This window comes from Elephantulus edwardii, unplaced genomic scaffold (genome assembly GCF_000299155.1).
Source record: "Elephantulus edwardii isolate Elephantulus edwardi_28Jun2011 unplaced genomic scaffold, EleEdw1.0 scaffold00152, whole genome shotgun sequence".
Classification (NCBI taxonomy): domain Eukaryota; kingdom Metazoa; phylum Chordata; class Mammalia; order Macroscelidea; family Macroscelididae; genus Elephantulus; species Elephantulus edwardii.
This window is the reverse complement of record NW_006399902.1, coordinates 302,042-327,089: the sequence shown is the minus strand read 5'-3', so window position 1 is coordinate 327,089 and position 25,048 is coordinate 302,042. Positions and strand designations below refer to the sequence as shown.

The following is a 25,048-nucleotide window of genomic DNA, read 5'->3' as shown; positions in this document are numbered from 1 at the left end:
AATCTTCTTTGATAAACATCAAAATTATTAAACTCTCTCACCCTCAGGGACTGTCATATAACTTACAACTCCTGCAAAAACTCAAAGGTTACCACGACCTCTAAGGTGAGCTTTTTGCAGGTATCTATTCAGCTCTGTGGCTGTGGCAGGCCTATACAAGGTGCACAGTAGTTGCTTTGGAAAGGCTGCAGTTCTCAGCAAGGGCTTAAAGGATAACCAAGTGAAATTTTCTGATTCTATAGCTCTACCAAGAGTCCCTCACCAGGGGTCTTTCCTTACAGTTCCCCTCCCCACCCCCACCCTAGCCTCTGTCTTGCCCAGCAGCCCAGGACCCATCAGCTGGGCCCTGCTCCAGCCGGCAGAGCTCTGAGCCTTAGAGGGGCCTGCACAGCGTCAGCATCTTCCCAGCCAGACTGGGATGTTCCTGCCCAGCACAGCCAGCCAGGCTCCTGGCCAGTTCACTCTGCAGAGGGGGTGCTGGCCTTGCCCTGGGGGTGGGGCAGCCTGAGAGTGCTGGGAGTTTCTATTAGCACCTGAGCCCTACAGGAGGGAGGCAGGTCCAGATGAAGCAGTACTGGGATGGGCAGATCAGGAAGCGGGTGTGGGGCCTCCAGGCCTCACTGAGTACCACCCACACACTCAGGCAGGCACTCCCCTCACCCCACGTTTCTGGGGCCTGACAGGCCCTCCTTGACTCTTAAATACATGGAGGAAACCTCAGGCTTTCCCAACTCCCACTTCTTAAAACACCCTGATGACCAACTCTCGGGTCAGCTACCGTTCTGATCACTGTATATATATTGACTCATTTGAATCCCACTACAGTCTTCTCCCATGCGATTAATTGCCTCTGAAAACCTGGGGAGGGTCAGCTCTGGATGGGTTCCAACTCGATGGTACACAACAACAATCCCCATAAAATCTAGAACAGGAGCTCAGAGTGGTGATAGACTCACAAAGTCACATAACAACGAAGCAGGGCCAGGATTCACACCCAGTTTCGCTGTGCAACCTACCAGATGCTAGGTCCCCTTCCCTCTTCTGAAGCTTCCCACTCCCATTCTTCCTCTGTGTCTAATCTAAACCTTCCATCTTCTTTTGCAAAACCTCTCCTCCTCTACCCCTAGTCAGAATTAATAATTCTCACCTCGTGGCTGCTATATAGCACCTTGTTTACATGCACCCAGCAGCAGCTGAGTAGAGGAGTTATTTCTGAGGTGTTTGTCTCTCTGTCCCTCGGGAGGGCGTTAAAGGCAGGGCTCCTTAAATCTAATAATCTATTTCATTTACCACCACACCCCCAACCCCCCAGCAAAAGTCCCTCTGGTTTCCTTCTGCTGGTCTCCTCCCCACCTCTAGGCTCCTGCCAAGACCATCCCCCAAGGCTAAAGCAGGAAGGAATGGAGGCCTGACGAAGCCAAGAACCTGAGGTCCACTCCAAGGGTTTAAGGGGCCCTAATGCCAGCGCTCTAGCCGGCTCCTGGGTCTGCTTGTCTCCTTTGGTCGCTGAACTGACCTGGACCTGACCCCTACCCCAGGCCACAGGGACTCCCCAGCTGCCCTAAGTCCCGGGGCAGACTAGGCAGAAGGTGGGGGCTTGAGGAGTCACATTCAGCCACTCCCTCCAAGGGACGCAGCGGGCTCTGAAATAAACTGCAGTCTAACCTCCTCCGGCCCTTTCCTTTCAGGAACAGGCCGGGTAGAGGGTCTCCTGTCTGGACAAGTCCCGTCTCCAGCTTGCAGGAGAGGAGGGGTCTTGTCCTATCTAAGAAGTGGAGACTGCTGGAAAGTGTGGAAAGAGGAAAACTCGAGGAAAGACACTGGGCAGAGACAGTGAGGGACTGAAGCACACAGAGATAAGAACAAGGAACCCAGACACGAGTGCAAGCAGGAGCCCGAGTCCGACAGGAAACTGGAAGACCAACGACAGGGGGAAGTCTCCTAGACCAACTCTGGCTCGGGAGGGAAGGCAGACGGCTAGGGACCCTCGGCCCGGGACCTCAAAGTCAGTTATGTAAGGACTCGAGTGAGTCGTGGGGTTCAGCCCGGGCGCCCCCTCCCACACGCCCGCTCCCGCGCTGCGGCCGCCAGTGGAAGCATGCAGGGCCTGCAGGGCGGGGTTGGGGATGGCCTTGGACGGCACTGCTCGTGGGGACTCGCCCTGGGGAGGCGAACCTGTGACCCTTCCTTACGCAGGCTGTGGGACAACCGGGGAGCCCGCCAGCCACATGCGTCCAGCTCCAGACATTAGCTCCCGGACTCCCACTCCTCGTGTCCATGCTCCTCCCGGGATCCTGAACTTCGACACCCAGGCCCCCCTGGATCCCAACTTCTTCGCACCCTGGAACTCAGGGCCCCTAGTGCTTTTTTCCTGGACCCCTGAAGTCCCTCTCCGGATCCTTAAACCCTGGTCTCGCCCCTCCCAGAGTGGCCCAGGCCTCTGCGGGGTGGGTCCATCTGCTCCTCACTTTGCCCCTCCCGGTGACCCCAGGCTACCCCCCTGTGGTCCAGGCTCACCTGAGTTGGGTGAGACCAGCACCTGGCCGGGCCAGGCAGGGCCGCGTCCTCGCTCTCCGCGGCTCTCGCCCTTTAAGAGGCTCCTGCCACTTTGCCCCTCCGGGGGCCTCCACCTGCACTGACAGGGCAACTCTGACGGGAGGCCCCGCCCCAGACCCAGGAGGCCTTCTGATTGGCGAGAGCTACTGCCAGTCGGCGGGACAGCGGGGAGGGCGGAGCCGAGGAGTGCAAGTGTCGCAAGCGGGAAAGGGTGGGGGCTGCAGGTGCAGTCCGGGGAGGACGCTCAGTTTCGGCCAGCCGCGGGAAGACCACGGGACCCAGGAGTTGGGTCGAGTCGAGAGCTTGTGTATTAGCCAATCGTGCCTCTGACGTCACATAGCCAAAGTATGATGCAATTGGCCACGTGGTGCTGCCCCGAAGAGTGCTTAAGTAGAAAGGAATTGATTGGTCTTGTGGGCCTGGGAAAGTGATCCTGGAGAGACTCATTTAAATTGCCTGCCTGGGCCATTTTGTCGTAGTGACCTTGAGCAAATAACTTCTCTGACATTTGAGTTTCTTCACCTATAAATCTTGCAATATGTTCCTGAAAACTAGCGATATATGTTTGTTCAACTTTGACATGTTACCTGGATGCCTTGAGTTGTAGGTAACTAGGCGAGCAACTGGTTTTGCTTTTCTCATGTTTATTCCGTTCCGCGTAGACTTCTGGCCCACACACAGGAGGTGCTTAGTAAATGTGGATTCAACCGTTGTTTTCAGTGACTTTCACCTTCCCGCTGGTTCCTCCCATCAACCATGGAAAGGGCTTGCGTAGCCACTGACCAGAGTCACCTTGCTGGCCTGTTGATTCTGACTAGAATTCCCCTAAAGTGCTTCCAAGGCTGTAATAATCTTTCCCCAAGCAGACATCCACGTTTCTCCCTCTGAGCCCTAGGTGAATTAGAATTGCTGATCTTTCCGTTAAAGTTTAACCACTGTGCCACCAGGTATCTTTCAAGTCTCAGGTTACCCACCTTACTTCAGACTTGTCCTCACACATCTGCAATGGCAGAAAACTCTCCACCTCCCCGAGTAATAATCTTGTTCATTTTTTTAAGTGGGCATGAAACTTTAAAAACTCTTTGCCCTCTAGGATTTCTGCTTGCAGAAAAGAAACCCAATTCTTCTTCCATGTAGGGGAACTTCAGAATCAGAATCAGCGGCCAGGGAGGACCCTAGTCCCTTCTTTAGACAAATTGGGGAAACAGAGGCTGCCAGAAGATAAGTGACTTTTCATTTTTAGTACCGTTCAAATGCAGTTGGAACCCATTAGTTACTTGTTACAAAGGAGAAAGATATGGTGGTCAATTACATAACCTTTTCAACTTACATAGTCTACTTTACAGCCTTGGAAACCTTGCAGGGCAATTCTACTCTGTCCTAGAGGATTGCTATGAGTCGAAATAACTTTGAAGGCATTTTTGAGTTTTAGTTTAGTTTTCTGAGTTTAGAGTCTCAATCTTCAACACTGTCTGGACAAGCTACTAACCTTTTCTAAGTCAATGATTCCCTCCATAAATGAGGTTAATAAAAGTAACTTCTTGTAGAGTTCTTATAAAAGAACAGTGCCATTTTCTGCATAAGCAACTACTTAGTATTGTTATTTGCTGTCGAGTCGAGCACGACTCACAGCAACCCTATGAACAAAAGACTTAAAGCATTTCTATAACTATTGTCATTTCTCAAAGGGTGTCCAGAAGTATCTTGTTTAAGAAGTGGATTCCACTTCTGCTTCCAAACCTGTCTTAAACTGGAAGCTTCCCCAAACAATGTCCACCATGGGTAACCATTATATTTGACACCCCAATGGCACAAGATTCAGCATCACAGCAACCCCAGGTTACCTCAATACAGCAAATTGACAGAAGAGTTCTGTACCACTTAGAAGATTCTTCCTCTGAAATAAAATAACAACCAACTTTGAACCCTCCATGAGGTCTTGTTGACTCTAAACAAGAGGCTTAAATAAAAAACAACCAACATAATACATTGTTATTGTTGTTGTTATGTATTATTTTAATTAATCATAAATTCATTTAATATCTCAAGATGGCTCCTCTGAGATAACTTTTTCAAGCCTTGAGGTCCAGGTCCCTGCCCTCAAGTAGTTTATAATCTAGCAGAAGTAGGTCTGACTGAACTCCTAGATGTGTAAATTGCTTCCTGATTGAGGTGAGTGAGTACCAATGCACCTAAGGAGCTTTGGCTCCTTTGACCCCAAAACTGGACCATAGAGAACCATTCAGCACCTACCTGTTTGAACCCAGTGGAGAAGTCTTAAACACACACCCAAACTCCAAAGAATATTGTCACATTTTTCATTTGCTACAAACCCATTTCCCTGTGGTAGAGGGACTTCAGGCCTTCTGTTCATCAGGTCACTATGAGTTATACTCGACTCGAAAGCAATCAACAACTATACTTAACCATGCCTGTTGAGTTCGTTCCAACTCAAAACAACCCTCGAGTCAAGTTTCCAAAGTTGTAAATCTTATAGAAGGAGACTTACCCTGATCCACCCAGGAAGCAGCTGGTGGATTTGAACTGCCAACCTTACAGTTAGCAGTGGAACTCCCTTTGTACTGCATCACCAAAGCACTAAGCTATCTATTGCCAAAAACCTCTTTAAAGAGCAGGGATGTTACTTTAAAGACTAAGATGCACCTGACCAAGCAGCTATGGACTTTTCCATTGCTTACTATTGCATCTGAAAGTTGGACAATAAATAAGAAATACCAAAAAAGACTTGATGCCTTTGAAATGAAATTGGTAAAAAGTATTGACTATATCATGGACTGCCAAAAGAACGAATATCTGTTCTGGAAGAAGGGCAGAGCTGTGATTTACAGCCCCTGAAAATCCGCTGGAGTTGGTTCTGATTGGACAGTCAACGAGTATATATATGTATATATATATATATATGTAAGGTGTGTGTCCTTGAGCCAAGTCCCTACTCTGAAGTAAAAGAGGATTACTAATAATACTACCAAGAGTAGTTGTGAAAGTGAAAAATGTTTAAAAATATTGATGCCATTGCCTAAGAAGATATCTAATACTATTTTTAAATTGTTCCCACATATATTCATGTACTCTGGAGAAAACTGGCTGTGAATTTGATTTGGTCATCTCTTACCCGCCTCCTCAATCAGAGCGCCCCGCCCTCCCATGGGGGCGGGGCGGGGCGAGCCCAGTGGGGGGAGGACCCGGCTATGCTAATGAGCTGTCGCAGGCCCCGCCCCGCCCCTGATTGGGCGGCCACGTGGCTCAGCTACTCGCTGCTGATCTCTTCTGTGGGTGACTCAGCAGTGCTAGCGCCTGTTCCAACTTGATAAACGCTTGTGCCTGTGTATGCGCATTGGGGGAAGGCCGGGGAGGGCTCTGTATTTCTGAATTTGTGCATAAAAAGTACGTCTGGGTTTGTGCTTGCGGTCTTTTGTGTGTGCGTGTATTTAGGGGGCGGTGCATCTGTGTGTATGAGGGTGTGGCCACGTTAGTGAGTTTGTATAAAGGGTGTGACTTTGCGGCTTGTCTCGCAGTGTCATATAAGCAGGTTGTCTTGTGCTCAAAGCCAAGAAGACCAAGAGCATTCTGCCCAGCTCCATGGGTTTCTTGCAGGGCTAAGTTAGGCACCTGGATGGGTCAGCTTTCTGCCTGTGAAATCTTAGTTTTCACCTCCCAACCCAGGCCGTGGGGCCAACTTGCTCCCTGAGGTGATGAGAGGGGTGAGGTACGACCTCCTGAGGAGGCAGCTCACATTTGGTGACCACTGCTGTTTATTCCCTCAAATCCTTACTGCCAGATAATGCTATAAACAGAGAATGGGGCTCAAAAAGTGACAGGCCAGGATCACCCAGCTCTGAAGTAACAGGGTAGAAAGGTGAGCAAGACCAGCTTTCCTCGTTCTGCTGAGCATCCAGTTCTCCCACGACCTGTGGAGGGCTGATAAGCTTGGGGGGCAGGGGAAGGAGCTTGTTTGTGTCTCCCCCTCCTTATCCAGTCAGAGCCTGGCACTCACACCAACTGTGAATGGGTCTTGAGTTGGATGATAAGGATGCCAAGGGATGGGAGGGAGCAGGGCAGATATGGGAGCATCCGTTCCTTCAACAAAACTTTATTGAGCACTGTATTAAAACTGACCAATAATCTCTGTCCGGTTGTCCAGTCCAAGGGAGGAAAGAATCCCCAGTCTAGGTCACATGGAATGTCAGAGGGCAAGTCCAGGTCTAAGATGGGCTGGTGAGAGGAGAGTAAGTGGCTAGAATCAGTGGCAGATTTTAATCCTGACTCCATTAAACCAGGCTACTCCTTGGAGGCAAGGATTCTGGGGCTTCGCCTGACATACTTTGGACATGTTGTAAGGAGAGACAGGTCTTTGGAGAGGGACATCATGCTGGGCAGAGTGGAGGGACAGCGCAGGAGGGGAAGACCCTCTATGAGGTGGATTGATTCAGTGACTGGGGTAATCGGGATGGATGTGTCAGCATATGACCTCATCAGCGACCTCTCTTAGACTGTCTCTTTGCAAGTCAAATGAGATAATAACTCTTACCCTGTGACTTTCCCAATTCCAGGATGTAGTTGTTAGGGACTATTGAGGTAATCCTTGCTCATAACAACCCCATGTGACAGATTAGAATGGCTCATGAGTCTTTTTCTCTCAAAACCAGTGGGTAGGTTCATCAACTTTTCAGCCAGTAGTGCATTGCTTAATTTTTTAACCCCAGGATAACAGAAGTGGAAAATATTGATAAACTGTGAAATGCTTTCCATGCATAATAGAAGTTTCTGTTGTGATTCTTGACCTCCTATGAGGAAAGCAGTTCCATCTGGGGATGAGGTAAGTTTCCTGGAGGAGGTGACCTAGCTGGACTCTTTAGGATGACTTCACTGAAGGTAGGTGGAGGAAAGCACTCTGGGTAGAAGGTTCAGCTTGCACAAATGCCCAAAGATAGAATAGAAAGTGAAGTGTTTTCTGGAAGCAAAATGGTCTACTGTCTTTGGAACAAGAACAGATCACGAGCATTGGATAGTGTTAAGCTTTGAATGACAGATTAAAATGCAGAAGAACAGACATTCAGGGACAAAGGATAAAAACGCTGTCAAGGTAGGCGATAAAATGACCTCCAAGGAAGCCATGCTGCTAACCTGTGGTCAGTGGCTCTATAAGAAAAACAAACAATCTCCTCCATTCTGATGAAAGATGAGCTATCTCATTCCCACTCGAGTGTCAGCTATGAGTCCCTTTCAACTCCTGGGCAATGATTATAGTTGAATTGTTGAGTACCACAGAGTTGGAACCAATTCTTAGCCAATTCCAGAGCATTTCCAGAGGCAGTACACCCCATGAGAGTTGATTGCCCATCTTTCTGTAGCGGAGCAGCTGGTGGATTCGAAGATCATACCTTGGAGCTGACAGCGGAATTCCTTGCCACTAACCCACCAGAGAGCCCTATGATTACAGTAACATAGTGTAAAGGAGACCTGAGGATTATGAGGAGGAGAAGAGGAAGTCAGCTGCGTTAGATATCCCAGAGGAACATATTAAGAGCTCTGAAAGGCCCCGCTGCCCAGGAGTGTCTCTGAGTTTGCAGCAGTATGAGGCGGGGACTGATCCCGTCAGGATCCCAGTAAAAGGATGGTCATTAGAAGCCCCAGGGGTAGTTGATATCTTTTTTATCATAAATATTTATTTCATGGATCAGGAAAGTCAGGCTGAGAAGCAGCATGGATGTTTTTTCTCAGAACACAGGCAGTTAAACAGGGCCAATGACGGGGCTTAACGACAGCGTTCGAGATTTCCTGAGAGGTGTGGAGAGAACTGAAGAGGGGTTCCCAGGCCGCGGGGATTCCAGCCACGTGGGGCTGCAAAGGCAGAAGGAGAAAGGAGAGTGGTGTCTGCCGCCACCTAGCGGCCACGGGGCGGGGGGAGGCAGCCAGCCCAGAGGGACGCTATAGGTCGGCATGGGGGGAATAGGGTCCAATTTAGGGCCTAAATTGTCAGCTCAAGGGTTGTGGTGAAAGAGTGGACTTTCTAGTGAGACAGCCCAAATTTGCTGTCTTGTTCCTCATCTTCTCTCAGTGGCTCTGAGAAGATTAAGATAGGATCTCTGCGCTATGGAAACATCAGTCTTTATTCTCTCTCCATTTGGGGAAACTAAAGATCCAGGTTTGAGGAAAAAGAGGAACTAACTTATTTGAAGAGAGGGGCTTATTTAAGAAAAAAAAAAACCACGGTATACAACAAGGGGAAAAAATAATTGAAAGGGTAAAAAAAGAAAAAACATGAAGAGTACAAATTACTGATACCTGCTCAGTGTCTGAGGACACAAGTGGAAAGAAGGGGAAATCGGAGTGGAAAGAGTCAGTGGTCTTGACTGTGAATCTTACAAAAACATAAGAGTTTATGAGAACACTTCCAGGGCATCCTCATCTGGAGCTGCTAAAGCCAGAATAGGATCTAGCTTCACGTCTCTCAGCCACATACCCAGGCAGGCCTTTCGCGCAGTCCTGCCTACCTGGAACTGAGTCTTTGTCTGTGTGTACGGCACGTCCTGAGAGCTGGGTGATCCCAAGCAGGGTTTCTCAGGAATCTCTCATCTGGTGGTGTCTTCCTTTGCCCTCCAGGCTCAGGTCCAATCCTGTATATGCTAGGAAACCTCCCGTGATGGCCTTCCCCTTCCCGGCAATGCTAGCCCACACATAACACCGTGCAGCCCTTGGTTCGTGCAGAGCTGTGCGCTGAGCCCCGCAGTGCTCAGACTGATGTCAGCCATGTGCCCCAGGGGACACATCCCGAGCCCTTCGTCCTGCAGCTAGGCTTCTGCTCAATACTGCAGAGGAGACAGAGATACTTGGATTTGGATGTTCAGCCCTCCCCATATTCACAGTAGGGAGGGCAGGGGCAGGTGAGGTAGAACTGAGTCTTAGAACTTAAAATAATACAAACTTATTGCCACTGATTCAGTTCTGACGCAGAGCGACCTTCCATTGGGTTTCCAAGGCGGTAAAGACTTGCCCATCCTTCTCCTGAGCAGGTAGCTGGGGGATTCAGTACTTCTGTGGTATTTTTTTTTTTAAAATGTGATTTTAATGAAAAGTAAATTTTCATTCATTCATTGTTGCACATTTCCCTCCTCACTCTTTCTGCAGTCCACTTTTCTATGCACCTCTTATTCTGGATTGTTGTCATACAAATAATGCCTACTCATATATATATTCCTTTTAAACAATTCTTTCTTTCATCTGTTCCAAATGCAATGTTCATTATTTATCCCCCTCTTTTCTTAATTTTCCCCCGAAACTCCATGTCAGTCCTGTTTTATAATTGTGGTGTTATGCAGTATTTGTCCTTTAAAAAAAATTATTAATTTTAACGAAAATTTACAGAGACTTTGGATTTGCATTCATTCATTGTTGCACTTTTCTCCCTGCTTCCCTCCCCCAGTACATTCTTCTCTTTGAAAAGTAAAAAAAAATCTTTCATTGTTTTACAATCCCTCCCCCCAGGTCCACTCCACTATGCAGCCTTCGTTCTAGACTCCTGTCATGACAATATTACCTAATCACATATCTGTTTTTAAACTGTTCTCTCCCTCATCTGTTTCAATGCAGTATATGTTATTGAACCCATCTATCTCAGTCTTCCTCCAACCCCAATGTCAGTCCTGTTTTATAACAATGGCACCATGCAGTATTTGTCCTTTTGTAACTGAGATATTTCACCCAGCAAAATTTCCTTCAGGGTCACCAATGTTGTGTAATATTTTATGAGTTTCTTGTTTTTCAGAGCTGTGTAGTATTCCATTGTGTGAATATACCATAGTTTAGGGGTTAGCAGTATAGCTCACAGGGATAAGGAAAACATAACTAGTCCAAGTGGTTGTCGAAAGTCTCTTTGCTATAGAACCCCAATGTTCCTCTAGCCACCCAGAGGCAGACATTGGGTGTGTGATGACATGAATGGCTTTATCTGCTTGGCCTCCCCTATCCCACCTCCTCCTTGGCCTCCTGGAGACCTTCTAATGTGCACTGGAACCACTATTCTAACCCAAACCCTCTTTAGTAGAAGAGGAATCAGAGGGCCAAGGAAACTAAGAGGTTTGTCCAAGGTCACAGAACAAGTTAGTGGCTGAGGTTAGATTTTAACTCAACTCTGCTTGATTTCAAGTTTGAGATTCTTTTTGCTCAACGTCAATACTGGACAGTTAGAGCTGAACTGTTCTTTCTTGTACCTGACTCCCTGCTCTTTCACTTTGGATCTTTATCTGCCAGGATGCCAAGGGGAAGCTCAAAGTTTTCCTAGGGACCCAGGGAGAGGGACATGAAGGAAGGACCCTTCTGGAGCTGCCACACGAGAACAAGGACAGATTTTTGTCTGTTGTTTTTCACCTTATTCTCCTGCCAAGGGTAGGGCCTGCCACTTGTTGTAGATTGTTGAGCCATTGAGCTAGAACTGACCCACAGCTGACCCTCCTGCAGGTTTCCAGAGGAAATAAATTGCACATGAGGAGAATGCCCATCCTTCTGTGGAGCAGCTGATGGACTTGAACTGCATGCCTTTGGGATTGAAGTGCAGCTTCTTACCACTCGGCCATCAAGTCCGCTCCAATTCATAATGCCATCATGTATGATGGAACAAAACACTGGTCAGCCTTGTGCCAGCCTCACCATCCTTGCTGTGCTGGAGACCATTGCTGCAGACATTATGTCAATCCATCTTACTGAGGGTCTTCTCCTTCATGGGAGTCCGTGAAGTCCTTGCTTTTCCAAGAATAATGTCCTTATGCAGGGACTGACCCCTCCCAAGAGCATGTTTAATGTATGTGAGATGAAGTCTCAGTATCCTTGCTTCTAAGGAACACACACTCTAGCTGGACAGGATAGATTGATTTATTCTTTTGGCATCCATGCTGTATGATCAGTGTTCTTTGCCAACACAACAATTCAAAGACACCAATTCTTCTTTACTCTTCCTTATTAATTATCCAAATTTCACATGCACACAAAGCACCTGAAAATGCCATGGCTTGAGGCTGATGCATCTTAGTCTTTTTTTCTCTCCCCCAAAATTTATATTTATTTTCCATACATAGGAAATAAGAGCTTATCAAAAGAATAAAAAGTAATGAAATGAACCAAATATTGCAGAGAAAAGGCATGGACAGATGTGCTTCCAGTTCACTTCTAAGCCCAGATTTGACAAGACTCACACACCAGGGACTCGCACTCTTTCTACAAGCCGTGGGTAGCCCACCAGGTGCACACTGGAAACAAGAATGGTAAGGAAATGGCACTGGAGTTTGAGTAGCACCGTAATCTTTAAAGTGACATTATTATCAGCCTATTTGCTCAATGCTTGCTTATATTGTTTGATTTCTTGAAAGGACTACAGTTTCCTGTAAAGTGGATTATGAATCCAAGTAAAACTAAGTACTTGGTAATTTTAATATTTTCTCCATTTATCACGGCATCCTGTAAACAAGAAATCTTAGTTGAATGAATGAATTTGAGGCAGGGAGCGATCCAGGTTCCACAGCAGAGGCATCATCCTGGGTAGGGAAATGATTTTTCCAGGTGGCTCTTATCCATCCCAGGACCCTTCTCGTCCATCCCAGGGCCCTTCTCGTCCATCCCAGCACCCTTCTCCTGACCTTTGGGGGCAGGGGTCTGGGTTGGGCTTCCTTCCTGTACCTTGTCCTCCTCAGCTTTTTCTTGAGAGAACCTCCCTGACCATGGGAGAGGATCCCCTACCTGAATCCCTTGTTAATTGTGTGACTTTGGGCAAGAAACTTTCCCTTTCTAGGCCACTCTCTCCTCATTTGTTAAAAATATTCCCCTTATAGAATTTTTCAGCCATTCAATAGAATGGCTAATAGGTACTATGTAAAGTACACTGGAGTAAGAAAAAAGATTGAAAAATAGCTGTGCACACACACACACACACACCCAACAAACAAACAAATAAACAAAGACTGCACAGTGCCTGACACGTGGATGTGATAGTTGGGGCTGAGCCACACGTGAATGACAGCTCACACCCTACTTTCACCCACTCCAGTTCTCCCCAATCGATGCCTTCCTCACTTACGTCCCTTTATAAAGGGCCAGCTCCAGTCCACAGCTCTCAGGGATGAGAAATGGAAAGTGTGAATGTCAGGGAGGTGGACTTTGAAAAGTGGGCAGCACTGGTGGAAAAAAAAAAAAACCCAACCCGCCAAAACTTACTGTCAAGTCTAATCAGACTCATAGTGACTTGAATGACCCGGTGGGTCAGGGTAGTACTGTGCTCCATGGAGTCGCCAAAGGCTGATTTTTCAGGAGTCAGTCATCAGACTTTTCTTTGAAGGCACTGCCTCGGGTTTAGCAACTGAGCACTTTGACATTTTGTATCGGCCAGGGACTCTGTGAAAGGAGAATGAATGCAATGAAGTTGCTAGTGAGGAAAAAAGGGAGACCTTTAACGAGATGAATTGACGTAGGGGCAGCAGCAACGGGCCAGACAACAGAGCAATGATGGTGAGGGGGGCGCGTCGTTGAATCAGAACCAAATCGACAGCACCTAACGATGACATGCCCGATGTGGCCAGTAGAGGGAAGCAGCATCCGTGAAATGAGCCTGTTCTCGCACAGTGTGTCTTCACTCGGGCCAAGTTTTACTGCGCTTATTTACAGGAGTGTGTTCCAGTGGGGAGTTCTGGTGGCCTAGTCAGTGGGGAATTGTACTATAGCCCACAGACCATGCCTCACTGGTTCAAATCCACCAGGAGTTCCACAGGAGAAAGTCTCCTCCCGAGGGATTTACAGTCTCGAAAACCTGATGGTGAGTCAGCTGTGAGTTGGTTCCGATTCAACAGCAATGGATTTAGTGTGTTCCAGTGTGTGTGTGCGTGGGCGGGTGGGTAAATATGTACATGTGATATAGATGCACGTGTTTATGTGTGTGAGTGTGGGAGAGAGAATCAGACAGGCAGACAAGGGTCTCCATGTAAATCTGAGAGAACAGAATATACCCAAGGAGTATGTGTGGGTAGAGGGGGTGGGAGAGGTTGGTGCAGACTGTCAGGTGTGTGTGTATGTGTCGACTTCGGGGCTGGCATTGGGACAATTTACATGTAGCTGATGGGGTGTGTGCTTTCCTATAACCCCACCACCACCACCACCACCGCTTGCCCCATCCTCTTATCTTTTTGCGTCCTGGACCCCTGACGTCCTCTCTTCAACAAAGCACACAGTGATGCACAGTGCCCACACCATTTCAGAGGGCTATGGAATCACACCGAGGGTCACCCAGCCTTTCTCTAGGTAAAGCTGTTACCAGACGGGACTGTGGAGGATGACTGTCTTCTTTTCATGCGTAGCAGATGTCTTGGTTTCTATAATTAGCATATATTACTCTAATCTAGAACCAGGAAGTCCCTTAATTGTTATTGAAGAAAAAGAAAACATCTGACTGTGGGGGTCCAGCAGCCTTGCTCAGGGTGGGGTGGGGAAGGGAGGGGCTGCAGCTTTGAGAGGTCTAAGCAGTCTTCCTTGTTTACTGGATCCCCTTCCCACTTGCAGGGAGCTTGGGGCTGCAGCCGGGTTGGGGGCTTGGATTTAGTGTCTCAGAAGCCCCCATTTGGAAGGGGCCTGGGGGAACGTCTGGAATTGCCAGGCACTGGGGGGCCATTGCAGATTAAAGGCAGAGTGTGTTTCCTCATCGATAATAATATACCACAGTTACCATTCAAAGCTTTTGTCTCACTGGGTCTTCAGAAGAGTCCTGGGAAATTAGTTATTAGAACAATTAGTTCTCTATTTCACAAAGGAGGAAAACAAACCCCAGAGTATTCATAAAGAAAGGCTTTTTTTCTGAGCATGCTAACAGTGAATAAAAGAATCTTCACGCAGACACACATAAACACTGGGAGCTCTTGCACATCTAAGCAAACATATGCACCCCCTGGCCACTCTCAGCTTCCCAGCTGGCCTCTGCCTCAGTGGGGTTAGCTCTGTGTAGAGCTGCCAAGGCTGGGACATCTCCTCGACCTGAGCCCCTCCATGCAAGTCACTCTCCCTCACTACCTGGGCAGCCTGCTCACATTGCCCAAAGCTGAGGGGTGTTGGTTGGGGACTGTCCTCCCTTCCCCGCTTTGGTGTTCATCATCTTGACACAGGCTGGCCTCAGGACAGTTAGCCCCTGACTGCGCTCTTCCTTAAGACTGGAGGGGAGATTTACCCAGAAGGAGATGGGGCTCCAGATCCCATATTCCCTCTCAAGAACCCAGAACATGTGGAGAAGAGGCAGACAGTGGGCCAGGAAGTTACTTAGAAGCTGATGCTGCAACTATTTGAGGAGAACACTAAGTGAGCGAAAAGAGTATCTTGGGCTTTGAGCTCTACCCTTAAGGCCAGTTCTACTTTGAATGTACACAGAGATTTGTTGCTTCTGTGGACAAAGACCTAGAGATTAGGAGTTGAGCCGCCAACTCAAAGGCAAGCAGATCAAGTCCATCAGCTGCTCCATGGGAGAAGGATGGGCAACGTCTTCCCATGTGATGTATATAGCCCATGAAACCTGCTGAAGGGTCAGCTATGAGTAGGCTCATCTGGTACTTAACAGGGCCATGGACAAAGGCAGGTTTGCTGCAGGATAGGGCATACGGGAACATGGAGGTTGGAGTTAGAGGGGGCTCGAGTGGCAGGCGAGGTGGCTGGAGTTTTGGAGGACATGTGGCTTAGTTGAAGGAGGCGAGGGCACGGGATTGAGGCAACCATTTGGAGGGGAGGTCCTGGTTGGGGTCTGCCATACTCGCAAATGTGGCTGCAGCTGCCTCGCGTCTCTGCTTTCAGGGTGGAGTCGAGGACTGTGCTGCATCCTCCCCAGAAAGGCCTTCTCCTTGGTGTGAGAACGGGGGTCTACATCATCCTGCCCCCAATCTCTTCCAGTCTGGATCCCTACTCTGGCAACAGGACCACAGATGGTGAGCAAAACAGCCAAAGATGCAGCTACAGAGAACAATGTTGACTTTATTGAGAAAAGAGAAAGTTGGGTCTATGGTACCAAGACAGGCCCTGTGTGGACTGGCAGCTGTCTGTGAATCAAACTTCCTACTGTTTGTCCTGCTTCTCCTCCTCTAACTGGTCCCCCAACTCCCGCCATGGGAAAGAGCTTCAAATACAAACATCATACTTGGCTCCTGGGTTCTGCCTCTGGGCAAATGCCCTGTAGATTTTACCAATAAATGTCTGTTTCCAAGATCAAGGAGTATGTGTGAAGTATCTCAGGACGCTCCCAGAAGGCCAGAGCCTTGGGAACTCATCAACTGGATGCAAGCATCTCTTCACCGGTTGAGTTGGTTAAAAGGCTTGATGGTTAAAACAAAATCCTTGTGGAGTTCGAGCAAATTTAACTGCAAATATTAACTAGCGTTGAAAAGCTCCACTGAATGAACATTCGCTAAGTGCCAGGCTCTTCACACACAGAGAGTGACTACAGTGTGCCAGGCACAGAGCATGATGCTGGGAATACTTTTGTGAGCAAAACAGACAAAGTCCTTCACTCCTGATGTCTTTGGAAGTCTTCACAACTTCTTGTCAGGTAAGCGCGGCCATCTCCAAATTGAGGAAAAGGCTCAGAGAGTGAAATGATTTTCCCAAGGTCACACAGCAAAGTGAAAGGCCTTCCGAGGCAGAGAGGGAGGAGTCAGGGAGAGGGCACTGCTTAGGGGACAGCAATTTCTTGGGGGGCTGGCATGTGCCTCTGCTGCCAAGGTGAAGAGATACAGGTCCTGGTCAGAGCAGTGAGCCCATGACTGTGAGACTGGACGCAAGCACCTCTTCACCGCCCTCTGTGTCATCGGATTTTCCTCCTGGGTGGCAGGCCGACGGTAGAAGACATAAATGTTATAGACCTAAAGGAGGCCGGGAAATAATCGTTCTCTGCTGAGCCTCAATTTCCTCATTTGTAATCATCATTCCTACCCATAGTCAAAGGAGCCCTGGTGTTATAATGGTCAAACTATTCAGTTGCTAATCCAAAGGTCATTGGTTCAAACCTACCAGCAGCGACAAGGGAGAAAGATGGGGCACGATGTTCCCGTAAAGATCTGTAGCCTGGAAACTCCATGCAGCCAATTCTACCCTGTCCTCCAGGGTCTTTGTGAATCAGAATAGACTCTGATGGGTTGTGGGTTGTTTTTTTGTTTGTGTGTTTTGTGTTTGGTTTTTTTTTTTTTTACAAAAAGCCAACCCGTAGTCATGCAGTGAGGATCAAATGACTTACTATACGGCATGTGCTTGGAATAAGGGGCAGGGATGCATGCGTGTTACCTGTTGTTATATGATGGCCTTTCACTGAGAAGTGTGAGTGCACCATGAGGGCCTCAAGTGGGGGTGCTGGGACTTGAACTTGAGCAGAACTGGCCCTCCTACATCAGTGTGTCCCTCTGGAAGGCTTTCATTAGCCCCTCTCTGTGCCTCCCTTAGAATTTCCAAGCTGCCTATCTCTATATCAACACATCCACAATCTCAAATTTGGGGGCCAGGTTCAGACTCCCCCCACCACTTCCTCATTCAATCTACCAATGTGCTCAGTGCCTCAAAAATTTTTAAAGGAATTTTTAGATGTGTGTATGTGTAATCAGTTAATGTGGATATTTGCTAAATGAAAGATTTGAATCCACCTACAGTCAATCTAGAGACTAAGGTGCGCCTGTTCTAGGTCATCTTGGTCTTTTTGATTGCTTGCTATGCATCTGAAAGTGAGACAATGACTAACGATGGCAGAAGAACAGTCAATGCCTTTGAGTTGTGGTGCTGGAGAAGCCCATTGAACATACATACCATGGACCACAAGAGGACAAACAGGTCTGTCCTGGCAGGGATTTTGAAGCTCCGTCACACACTTTGGGCATGCTGCCAAGAGATAGGTCCTTGAAGAAGGACATCATGCTTGGAAGGGTAGAGGGTCAGCCCAGCAGAGGAAGACCCTGGATGAGGTGGATTGACACAGTGACTGTGGCAATGAGGGTAGGTGTGTCAGAGAAGGTGAGTTTGGCTCAGGATAGGGCAGAGTCAGAGCCATTGTTGACAGGATCACTATGGATCACACATAACAACAATAGAGACACTGGAAGAAAAGCCTGGCAATCTACTTCTGAAAAATGAGACACTGAAAACTCTAAGGAGCACAGCTCGACATCTGACACTCTGACACCCTGAGTCTGAGGCAAGTCAGTGGCAGGTAGGGGGTGGCATGTTTGATGTACCAGGACTTTGGAGTGTCCCTTCCTGGGAATTGTTAGGCCTGGGCTGGTTCCTGGCCTGGACCTGCAGCTGTGGTGGAGCAGGTTGAGAGAGGAGCTGTCAGGGAAGCTGAGCAGGTGCCCATCATAGACTTCTGCTCCTCCACGTGTCCTCTCAGGCCCCTGGCAACCCCTCTTTTCACCTCCTCAGATCCTTCAAATCCCAAACCAAGTACCTGCCACAGCAGCTGCCTCTGGCATCCTGTTGTCATCACATAGTGTGATCCTGGACCGATGACCTGGGCACTTTGGTAAGCACCTCACTCACAACATCTAATCTTCAAAGGCTGCTCTCAGAAGTGAAATCATTTGCCTAAGATCACACTGCTAACTAATGGCCAGAAGTCCAGCAAGATCAGATTCCTATTAGAGGCTGAGCATCTTATAAGACACTGGTCCCTCCCCTCATCTGAGACAGAGAAGAAACATAACTCAGAGGGGGCAGGACCCTTACCTAGGTCACACAGCCAATTGATGTCAGAGAGATTTGAGTCCTCGTTTGGGGGCTTCCCAGGACATGTAGAAGACTGAACTTGAGGGCTCTGGTTTACACCCCTCCCCCTCCTGCCTCTTCCCCCAACCTGCCTTCTGACACTTGACATTCTCCATCACTCCCTCCCCCTGGGAACGCCCTCCTCCTCCAGTTTCCATGGCAGCACATTCACCCCGTCCTCCTACTTTCCCCTGCAGTTTCTGACTCTCCACAGTGGCTCCTCCTGTGCCTGGGAGGTAGGGGATCCCCAAGCTGGCTCCCTAGGCCCTTCTAATACCAGTCCTGGAGGCCCATTACCTTTCTTCAAGGTCTTGAACTCTGACCTTACATCATAGCTCCCTTCTAAGAAGTAAGAGCCACTTATTATGTGCTGAGCCCTGGTGGTGTAAAAATAAGTTTGAATCTACCAGTCCAGCCACAGTAGGAGAAAGATGAAGACAGTCACTTCTCATAAAGACAGCATCGAATTGTTCAGGCTTGAGTTCTACCATGTGCCAACAGCTTACTTACTTGTTAGGCCCATCCGTGCATTATCTCATTAAACCTCATGATGATTCCTGCAGACAAGGAATCTGAGGCTGAGAGAGGGAAAGCCAAGGTCTGATTATACTTATAACCATAACTTTCATTATATCCGGGAACTCTGGTGGCCTCATCCATAGGGAATTTTGCTGCTAACCCAAAGCATTTGAAACACCAGTCAGGAAATAAGGAGACACATTGCACTGGGAAAATCTACAGTTAGGGACCTCTACAAATTATTGAAGAGTAATGAATTATGTCAGTTTGAGGACTAAGGTGTGTCTGATTCAGGCCATAGTTTTTCCACTTATGTGCTATGCATCTGAGAGCTGGAAAATGAATAACAACGACAAAAATAATTGATGCCTTTGAGTTGTGGTGTTGGAGAAGAGCACTGAACATCCCCATGGATGGCCAGGAGAACAGACAGATATGTCTTGGAGAGGGTACACCTAGAGTGCTCTTTGGAGGCACTTCATATACTTTGGGCATGTTGCTGGGAGATACTATTCCTTGGAGAAGAACATGATACTGGGAAGGGTGGAGGGTTGGTGAAGGAGAGGAAGGCCCTCAACCAGGTGAATTGATATGGTGACTGCTGCAATGGGCTCTTGTGTGTTGGGAAGTGTGAGGATGGCACTGGATAGAACAGGGTTCAGACTTTTTGTTCATAGGGTTGCCATGAGTTGTACTCAACTCAATGGCACCTAACAATAACAACAACAATCACCCAAAGACATGACCTTTCCAGAAGTTCAAATGTACCAATGACTCCTTGGGAAAAAGATGAACAATCTCCCATGGGATTTTCAGCCTCCAGAAAACTCACCTGGGGGGGGGTGGTCAGCTATGAATTGGTTCCAAATCCACACCAGTTAATGGTTTTGAGTTTTATTACATCAAATATAAGTAAGAAGCCGTAGGGCATTTTGTAATCAGGGGTAAATACATCCCTTCCACTTCATGGAGAGAGAGGAATGGGAATCAGGGACTGAGACGGTGCAGGGGACAAGCAGACAGCACAGGTTTGAGGGCTCTGTGCTCATCTAAAGTCAACACTGTCAGTGAGGTGCTTTTCAATGCATTCTGCACACACACACTTTGAAATGAAGATTTGGAGAGCTTCAGGAGGAACAAAAGTTCATGGAAAATTGCCCTTTTCCCGCAGAGCTTTTCAATTTGTTGGTTTGTTGTGTTTTTTTCCCCCCAAAACCTCATTCGAGTTCTCACCACTAAGGCCCTTCTACTTCAGTAATGCTTGGGACTATCTGGAAAAGAGACTGGAATCCCATGGACCTGCGTTCTGCTGTGAATGGGCTGGGACCTCCCCAGGTGAACAGCTTGGCCTGAGAGTCAGCTTTCTTGTTTAAAATCAAAGTTGTCTTGAGGCTCACAGGAGATGATGTGCATCAAGTGCCTGGCACATGAGTGCTCGGTTCAGCACATGCTCCAGCCGCGTCCTATTACTATGCCCGGGATTTGTCATGCACTGTAGGTCTTCAGGCTGGCGACATGCTGATCACTTCTCAGGAACAGTGTGTACTTGTTTAACCCCTATTCATCCTTTAAGGCCCTCTGACCCCTTCCTACCTATCCTAGGATTGCTCTGAAATGTTTCAGTGAAAAAGCTAGAAAAGGACTTCTCTGTGGCACCATGCCTGGAGCTCCATTGTTACACTCATGGGGAGAAATGAAGTGCTCATGTTTGTGTCTCCCCATAAGGGCCTGGGCTTCCTGAGGACAGTTCCCGTGCTCAGTGAATGGAGTTCTGATGGCCTAGGAGTGACTAAGGAGTTAGGATGCCAGCCCAAAGGCAAATGGTTTGAATCCACCAGCAGCTCCACCAGAGAAAGATGGGCAATCTCCTCCCGTGCTATTTACAGCCTCTGAAAACCCACTGGAGAGTGGCGATGACTTGATTCTGACTTGATGGCAGTGAGTGATGATTACCCAGTGTGCACAGCCTGGCACAGATTTCAAACCTGCTTCACTTTAAATGCATGCACTTTGGACCTAGTCGCTGTCAACGCCAAGACAAACTGATACATCAGGATTGGTCAAAGCAACCAGCTCTGTTAAAGCCATGGACGATGGCACAATGTGAGCTTGGAGTACCCTGAAGACAGGCTTGTTCTGAGGAGGTGGGGGACGACAAAGACACAGGGTTCCCAAATGACTAAACACTGGAGCCCTGAGTTGCAATGACCCTTTCTTCAGGGACCTTTCCCACTCCCTAAAATGCTCCCTTTCTCTGCATCAGGCCAAGGTATATCAGCAGTCTCAAGAGATTAAGTGCCTTGTCTTGCTGGTTCCCCATTACTTCTCCTCAGACAAAGAGCTCACTATGGTGGCCTCATGAGGAAGGAGTTGTGCTGCTAACCCAAAAGGAAGGTAGTTAGAATCTACCAGCCGCTCCTCAGAAGAAAGATGGGTCATCTTCTCCTGCATCATTTTCCAGCCTCAGGAAACCCACCGGCGCTGTAAGTCGGTTCTGACTGGGCAGCATTGTGTTGAGCTGTTGATCATCGGTGAGGTGAGCTGGATCTGAGTGCTGGGCACTGTGCAGGTGGAAGAGCACTCAGCGTTCCCAGGATCTCACCCTGAGGCAGGGTCTGTGCTCTGCTCACTCAGGGCATCTCTGTCCCCAATCTGCCCAGAGCCCATCCAGTGTCTAAGCCCCCACCCCCTGCTGGAGTGACAGCTCCCCAGAAGGGGAAGGCTTTTGTTCCAAGGAAATGATTGTCAAAGGGATAAGAGGTACATTTCTTTCTTCTTTTTTTGTTTGAGACAAAGACGTCAATTTCTATCTGTCCCAGAAAGGAAAGAAAATTAATTTTGTTTTTACAGAAATGTCAGCACACTGCTTCAATTGGGAGTTAGAGGTATGTGACTGAGGCAGTGGGGTAGGTGGGGGGAGGGATGCAGGAATCTCAGGGAGCAAGGGCGGACCCTGATATCTGGGGAAGCAAAGACCTGGAGCGCTGGAACAAAGAGCTGAGAAGTGGAGGCAGTCCTCCTAGGCCGGCTCTAGTGGACCCCACCTGCCTGAAGGTCAGAGTAGGTGGGGGACTCAGGAAACTTGGGGGAAGGGGAAAGGGGAGTGACAGCTACAGAAAAGCCTTAGCTCCTCCAGGTCCTTCAGAGTTAGAGCCCTTCATGGATGATTCCAGCTTCTACCAGACACATATTAGGGGAAGTAACAGAAGATCTTAAAGCATCTTCTAGGATCCCAAGACCAGGAGGAGGGTGCTTCTGCTACTTACCATCCAGGGGGCTCTAAATTCATGGTCCATCTTTGAGTGTCTGAGTCAGAGGAGCCAGCCAGGGCAACTCCAAAAAATGTCCAGCCTCTGGCTGAGACCCATGCCCAAAGCAGAAGCCTCACTCTTTCTGCCTCATTCTAGAATCACAGCTCACCACTGTTGCTGCCCAAGAGGCCTCTCAGTTGCTTACGGCTGAAGATCTCATCTCTCTTTGGTGATGTGGTGAGTGCACTAACCAGCTGAGGCTCTGTTCAGCTACCACAGCCCAGGTGTTTCACCTCACCCTCCAGTCCCACACTGCCGGAAGCCCGGTAGGTGACACTACTGATGCTGAGATCTTGTTCCTTCCAAAGAGATAGATGACTTGCAAGGGGACAGGAGAATGAAATAGTTTCTTTCTTTCAAGGTACCAAGGTACCCAGAATTGCTAGAATTTGCAGTTGAGACTCTACACCAAAACTCAGGTCCCACATGAACCCCTCCCTACTGCACAGAGACCCAATCTTGTTGCTCAATCAACAGTCCCCATCACTGGTCTCTAACGGGCTGCATCTGGTCTCAGAGCAGGCACCTACTTTTAGGAGTTCTGCTCTGAGCTACATACAACTCAAGGTTGAGACCTTATAAAATGTTCCAAAGTAGAGACCTCTATCCACTGTAGTGGAGACCTCTGTCCACTGTAGTGGAGACCTCTGTCCACTGTAGTGGAGACCTCTATCCACTGTAGTGGAGACCTCTATCCACTGTAGTGGCTTAATGTAGAATTATCGCCAAGTTTAGGGTCTCAATGCTGTGTTTCTGGGTATGGTGAGTGCCTGGGGAACTATGTAAAGAGGTCGCCACAGAGCAGCTCTAGGAGCCTGTAGGCCCAATGTCCTTCCTCAGCATGGTAGACATCTGGGGGTGTGGAAGAGGAGGTAAATACAAGGGAACTCTTGTCCCCTGGTCAGGTCCAAGGGGGCAACAGAATAGGCTTGGAATGTCAGGCGCTTTGATGAGGCAGCCAAAGAGCTGATGTGTCGCTGCTATCAAGGCATAGTCAATCTTGAAATTGGTAGTAGTAGGAAGTACAATTTTGAGACTATCCCAATGCTCATTACGTACAGTAGGCCACTGCCCAACCCCACTACCTTAAGTGGTAGTGCCCAAACCAGAGCCATAATCACCCCACCCCCCAAACCCGGAAAGGAGGTACATTTTGCCATCTTGCGCTCAAGTGGCTCAGGCTCGCCTCCAGCCCAGCACCCATCTCCAAAACAGGCCCTGTGTGCCCGCTGGGCCAGTCCCCCCGCCCCGTCCCCCTTCAAGTGGTGGTCCCTGCTTCCTTCAGAACTCGGTATGACCACCGGGCCTCTTCGGGGGGGGGGCGCGTGGGGAACCGGCCCGGCCTAGTCATGCGGCAGCGCCCCCTGCAGGGCAGTCGGACGGGGTGCAGGCGGAGACCGGCTCGCGGGCGGTGGCGTGGCGCGCGCTGCTGAAGCTGCGGGGCGCCGGGCGGCCGCAGGGCGCGCGACAGAGCTGGCGGAAGCAGCGCTTGAAGTTCTCGTCCAGGAAAGCGTAGAGCACAGGGTTGAGGCTGCTGTTGGCGTAGCCCAGAGCGATGCACAGGTGCAGCGCGGCCACCACGAGCGGGTCGCGCCGGTCGATGTCCACCAGCGTCCAGACGATGACGAAGATGTGGATGGGCGCCCAGCATACCACGAAGGCACCCACCACCACCAGCACCATGCGCGTGATGCGCCGCAGACTGCGGTCCTTCTCCTTGGAGCCTGACAGCAGGCGCACGCTGCGCAGGCGCAGCAGCATGAGGCCATAGCATACCGTGATGATGAGGATGGGCACCACGAAGGCAAAAAGGAACACGCAGATCTTGGTCACCGTGTCCCAGTACCAGCTGGGGTTGGGGAACTGCAGTATGCACACCACCGCTCCGTCTGGGCCAGGAATAATAAGACAACACAGTCAAAGCAAGAAGACACACTTCTTAAAGGACCTTGCCTGCTCACCCAACTTTCTTAGTTTGGTTAGGTCGGGTGACCTCTTCAGAGCTTTGCTGTACTGCGGCCTAGAATAAGCTCCTTTGCCTCTGCACATGGTAGGCTCCTAGTTATCCACAGAGATCCAGTAAAATTGGCTCTTACCTGAAGGACCTCTTTTTAAGGTGGTGTCCTAGTGCCTTATAAACCTCTAGGGAGGGAGCTCTAGTGGCCTAATTATTGGGAAATTGTGCTGCTAACTCAAAGGTTGTGCTTCTCAAATCCACCAGCTTTTTTTATTAGAGAAGGACAGGCAATCTCCACACGTGCAATTAACAGTGAAAACCCAGTGGAGGGTCAGCTATGAGTCATTTTTGACTCCTTGATAGTGAAGTAGTTCTTTGAGTTGTTTTTGGGACAGAGCTAATAGTATACTTTAACTTCAGCATAATGTCAGTCATTAATGATGGTTCAAAACACCTCACTCATTTCCAAACTAGCTCCAATGGGGATAGTATGACTAAGAGCAATTTAAGACCAAGGTACTTCAAGAGCTTGGGTTAAAAGCAGGACTCGACCTCTAGTAACTATATGTTGTAACTTTGGGCAAACTATTCAACCTCTTAAGTGGGAATAATAGCAGTGTTTTCACCTCATAGAGCCACTGTGAAGATTAAATGGGCCAAGGCACATAAAACATTTAGCACAGTGGGGTTTAAATTCAGTGTATTCCCAGCACAGAGGGACAGGTATGTGTGGGAGCTCAGAAATTAGGAGGCAGAGAGAGGTTCCAGAGTGGCAGATCTCTGCTCAAATCCATGAAAGGTTCCTGATAGACAGACAGACTTGCTAGAGTTAAGATGGGACTGAGGAATCAGCTCCCTCTGCTAGGACAGCGTGGGCTTTGGCTGGATGAGCACTTAAGAGGAATTTGTGGATTCAGAGGGAAATCTG

At 48.6% G+C, this 25,048-nt stretch overlaps 1 protein-coding gene across 1 annotated transcript in view; it reads right to left on the bottom strand.

Annotated features, from left to right (window-relative positions):
• Positions 1–23,477: 23,477 nt before the first annotated feature.
• Positions 23,478–25,048, bottom strand: part of OPRD1 (opioid receptor, delta 1) — a 57,221-nt gene continuing 55,650 nt past the window's right edge. The window contains exon 3 of the mRNA XM_006894917.1: positions 23,478–24,052. Within this exon, the coding sequence (XP_006894979.1) occupies positions 23,511–24,052 (542 nt within the window). The 3' untranslated portion in view covers positions 23,478–23,510. The remainder of the gene's footprint in view (positions 24,053–25,048) is intronic.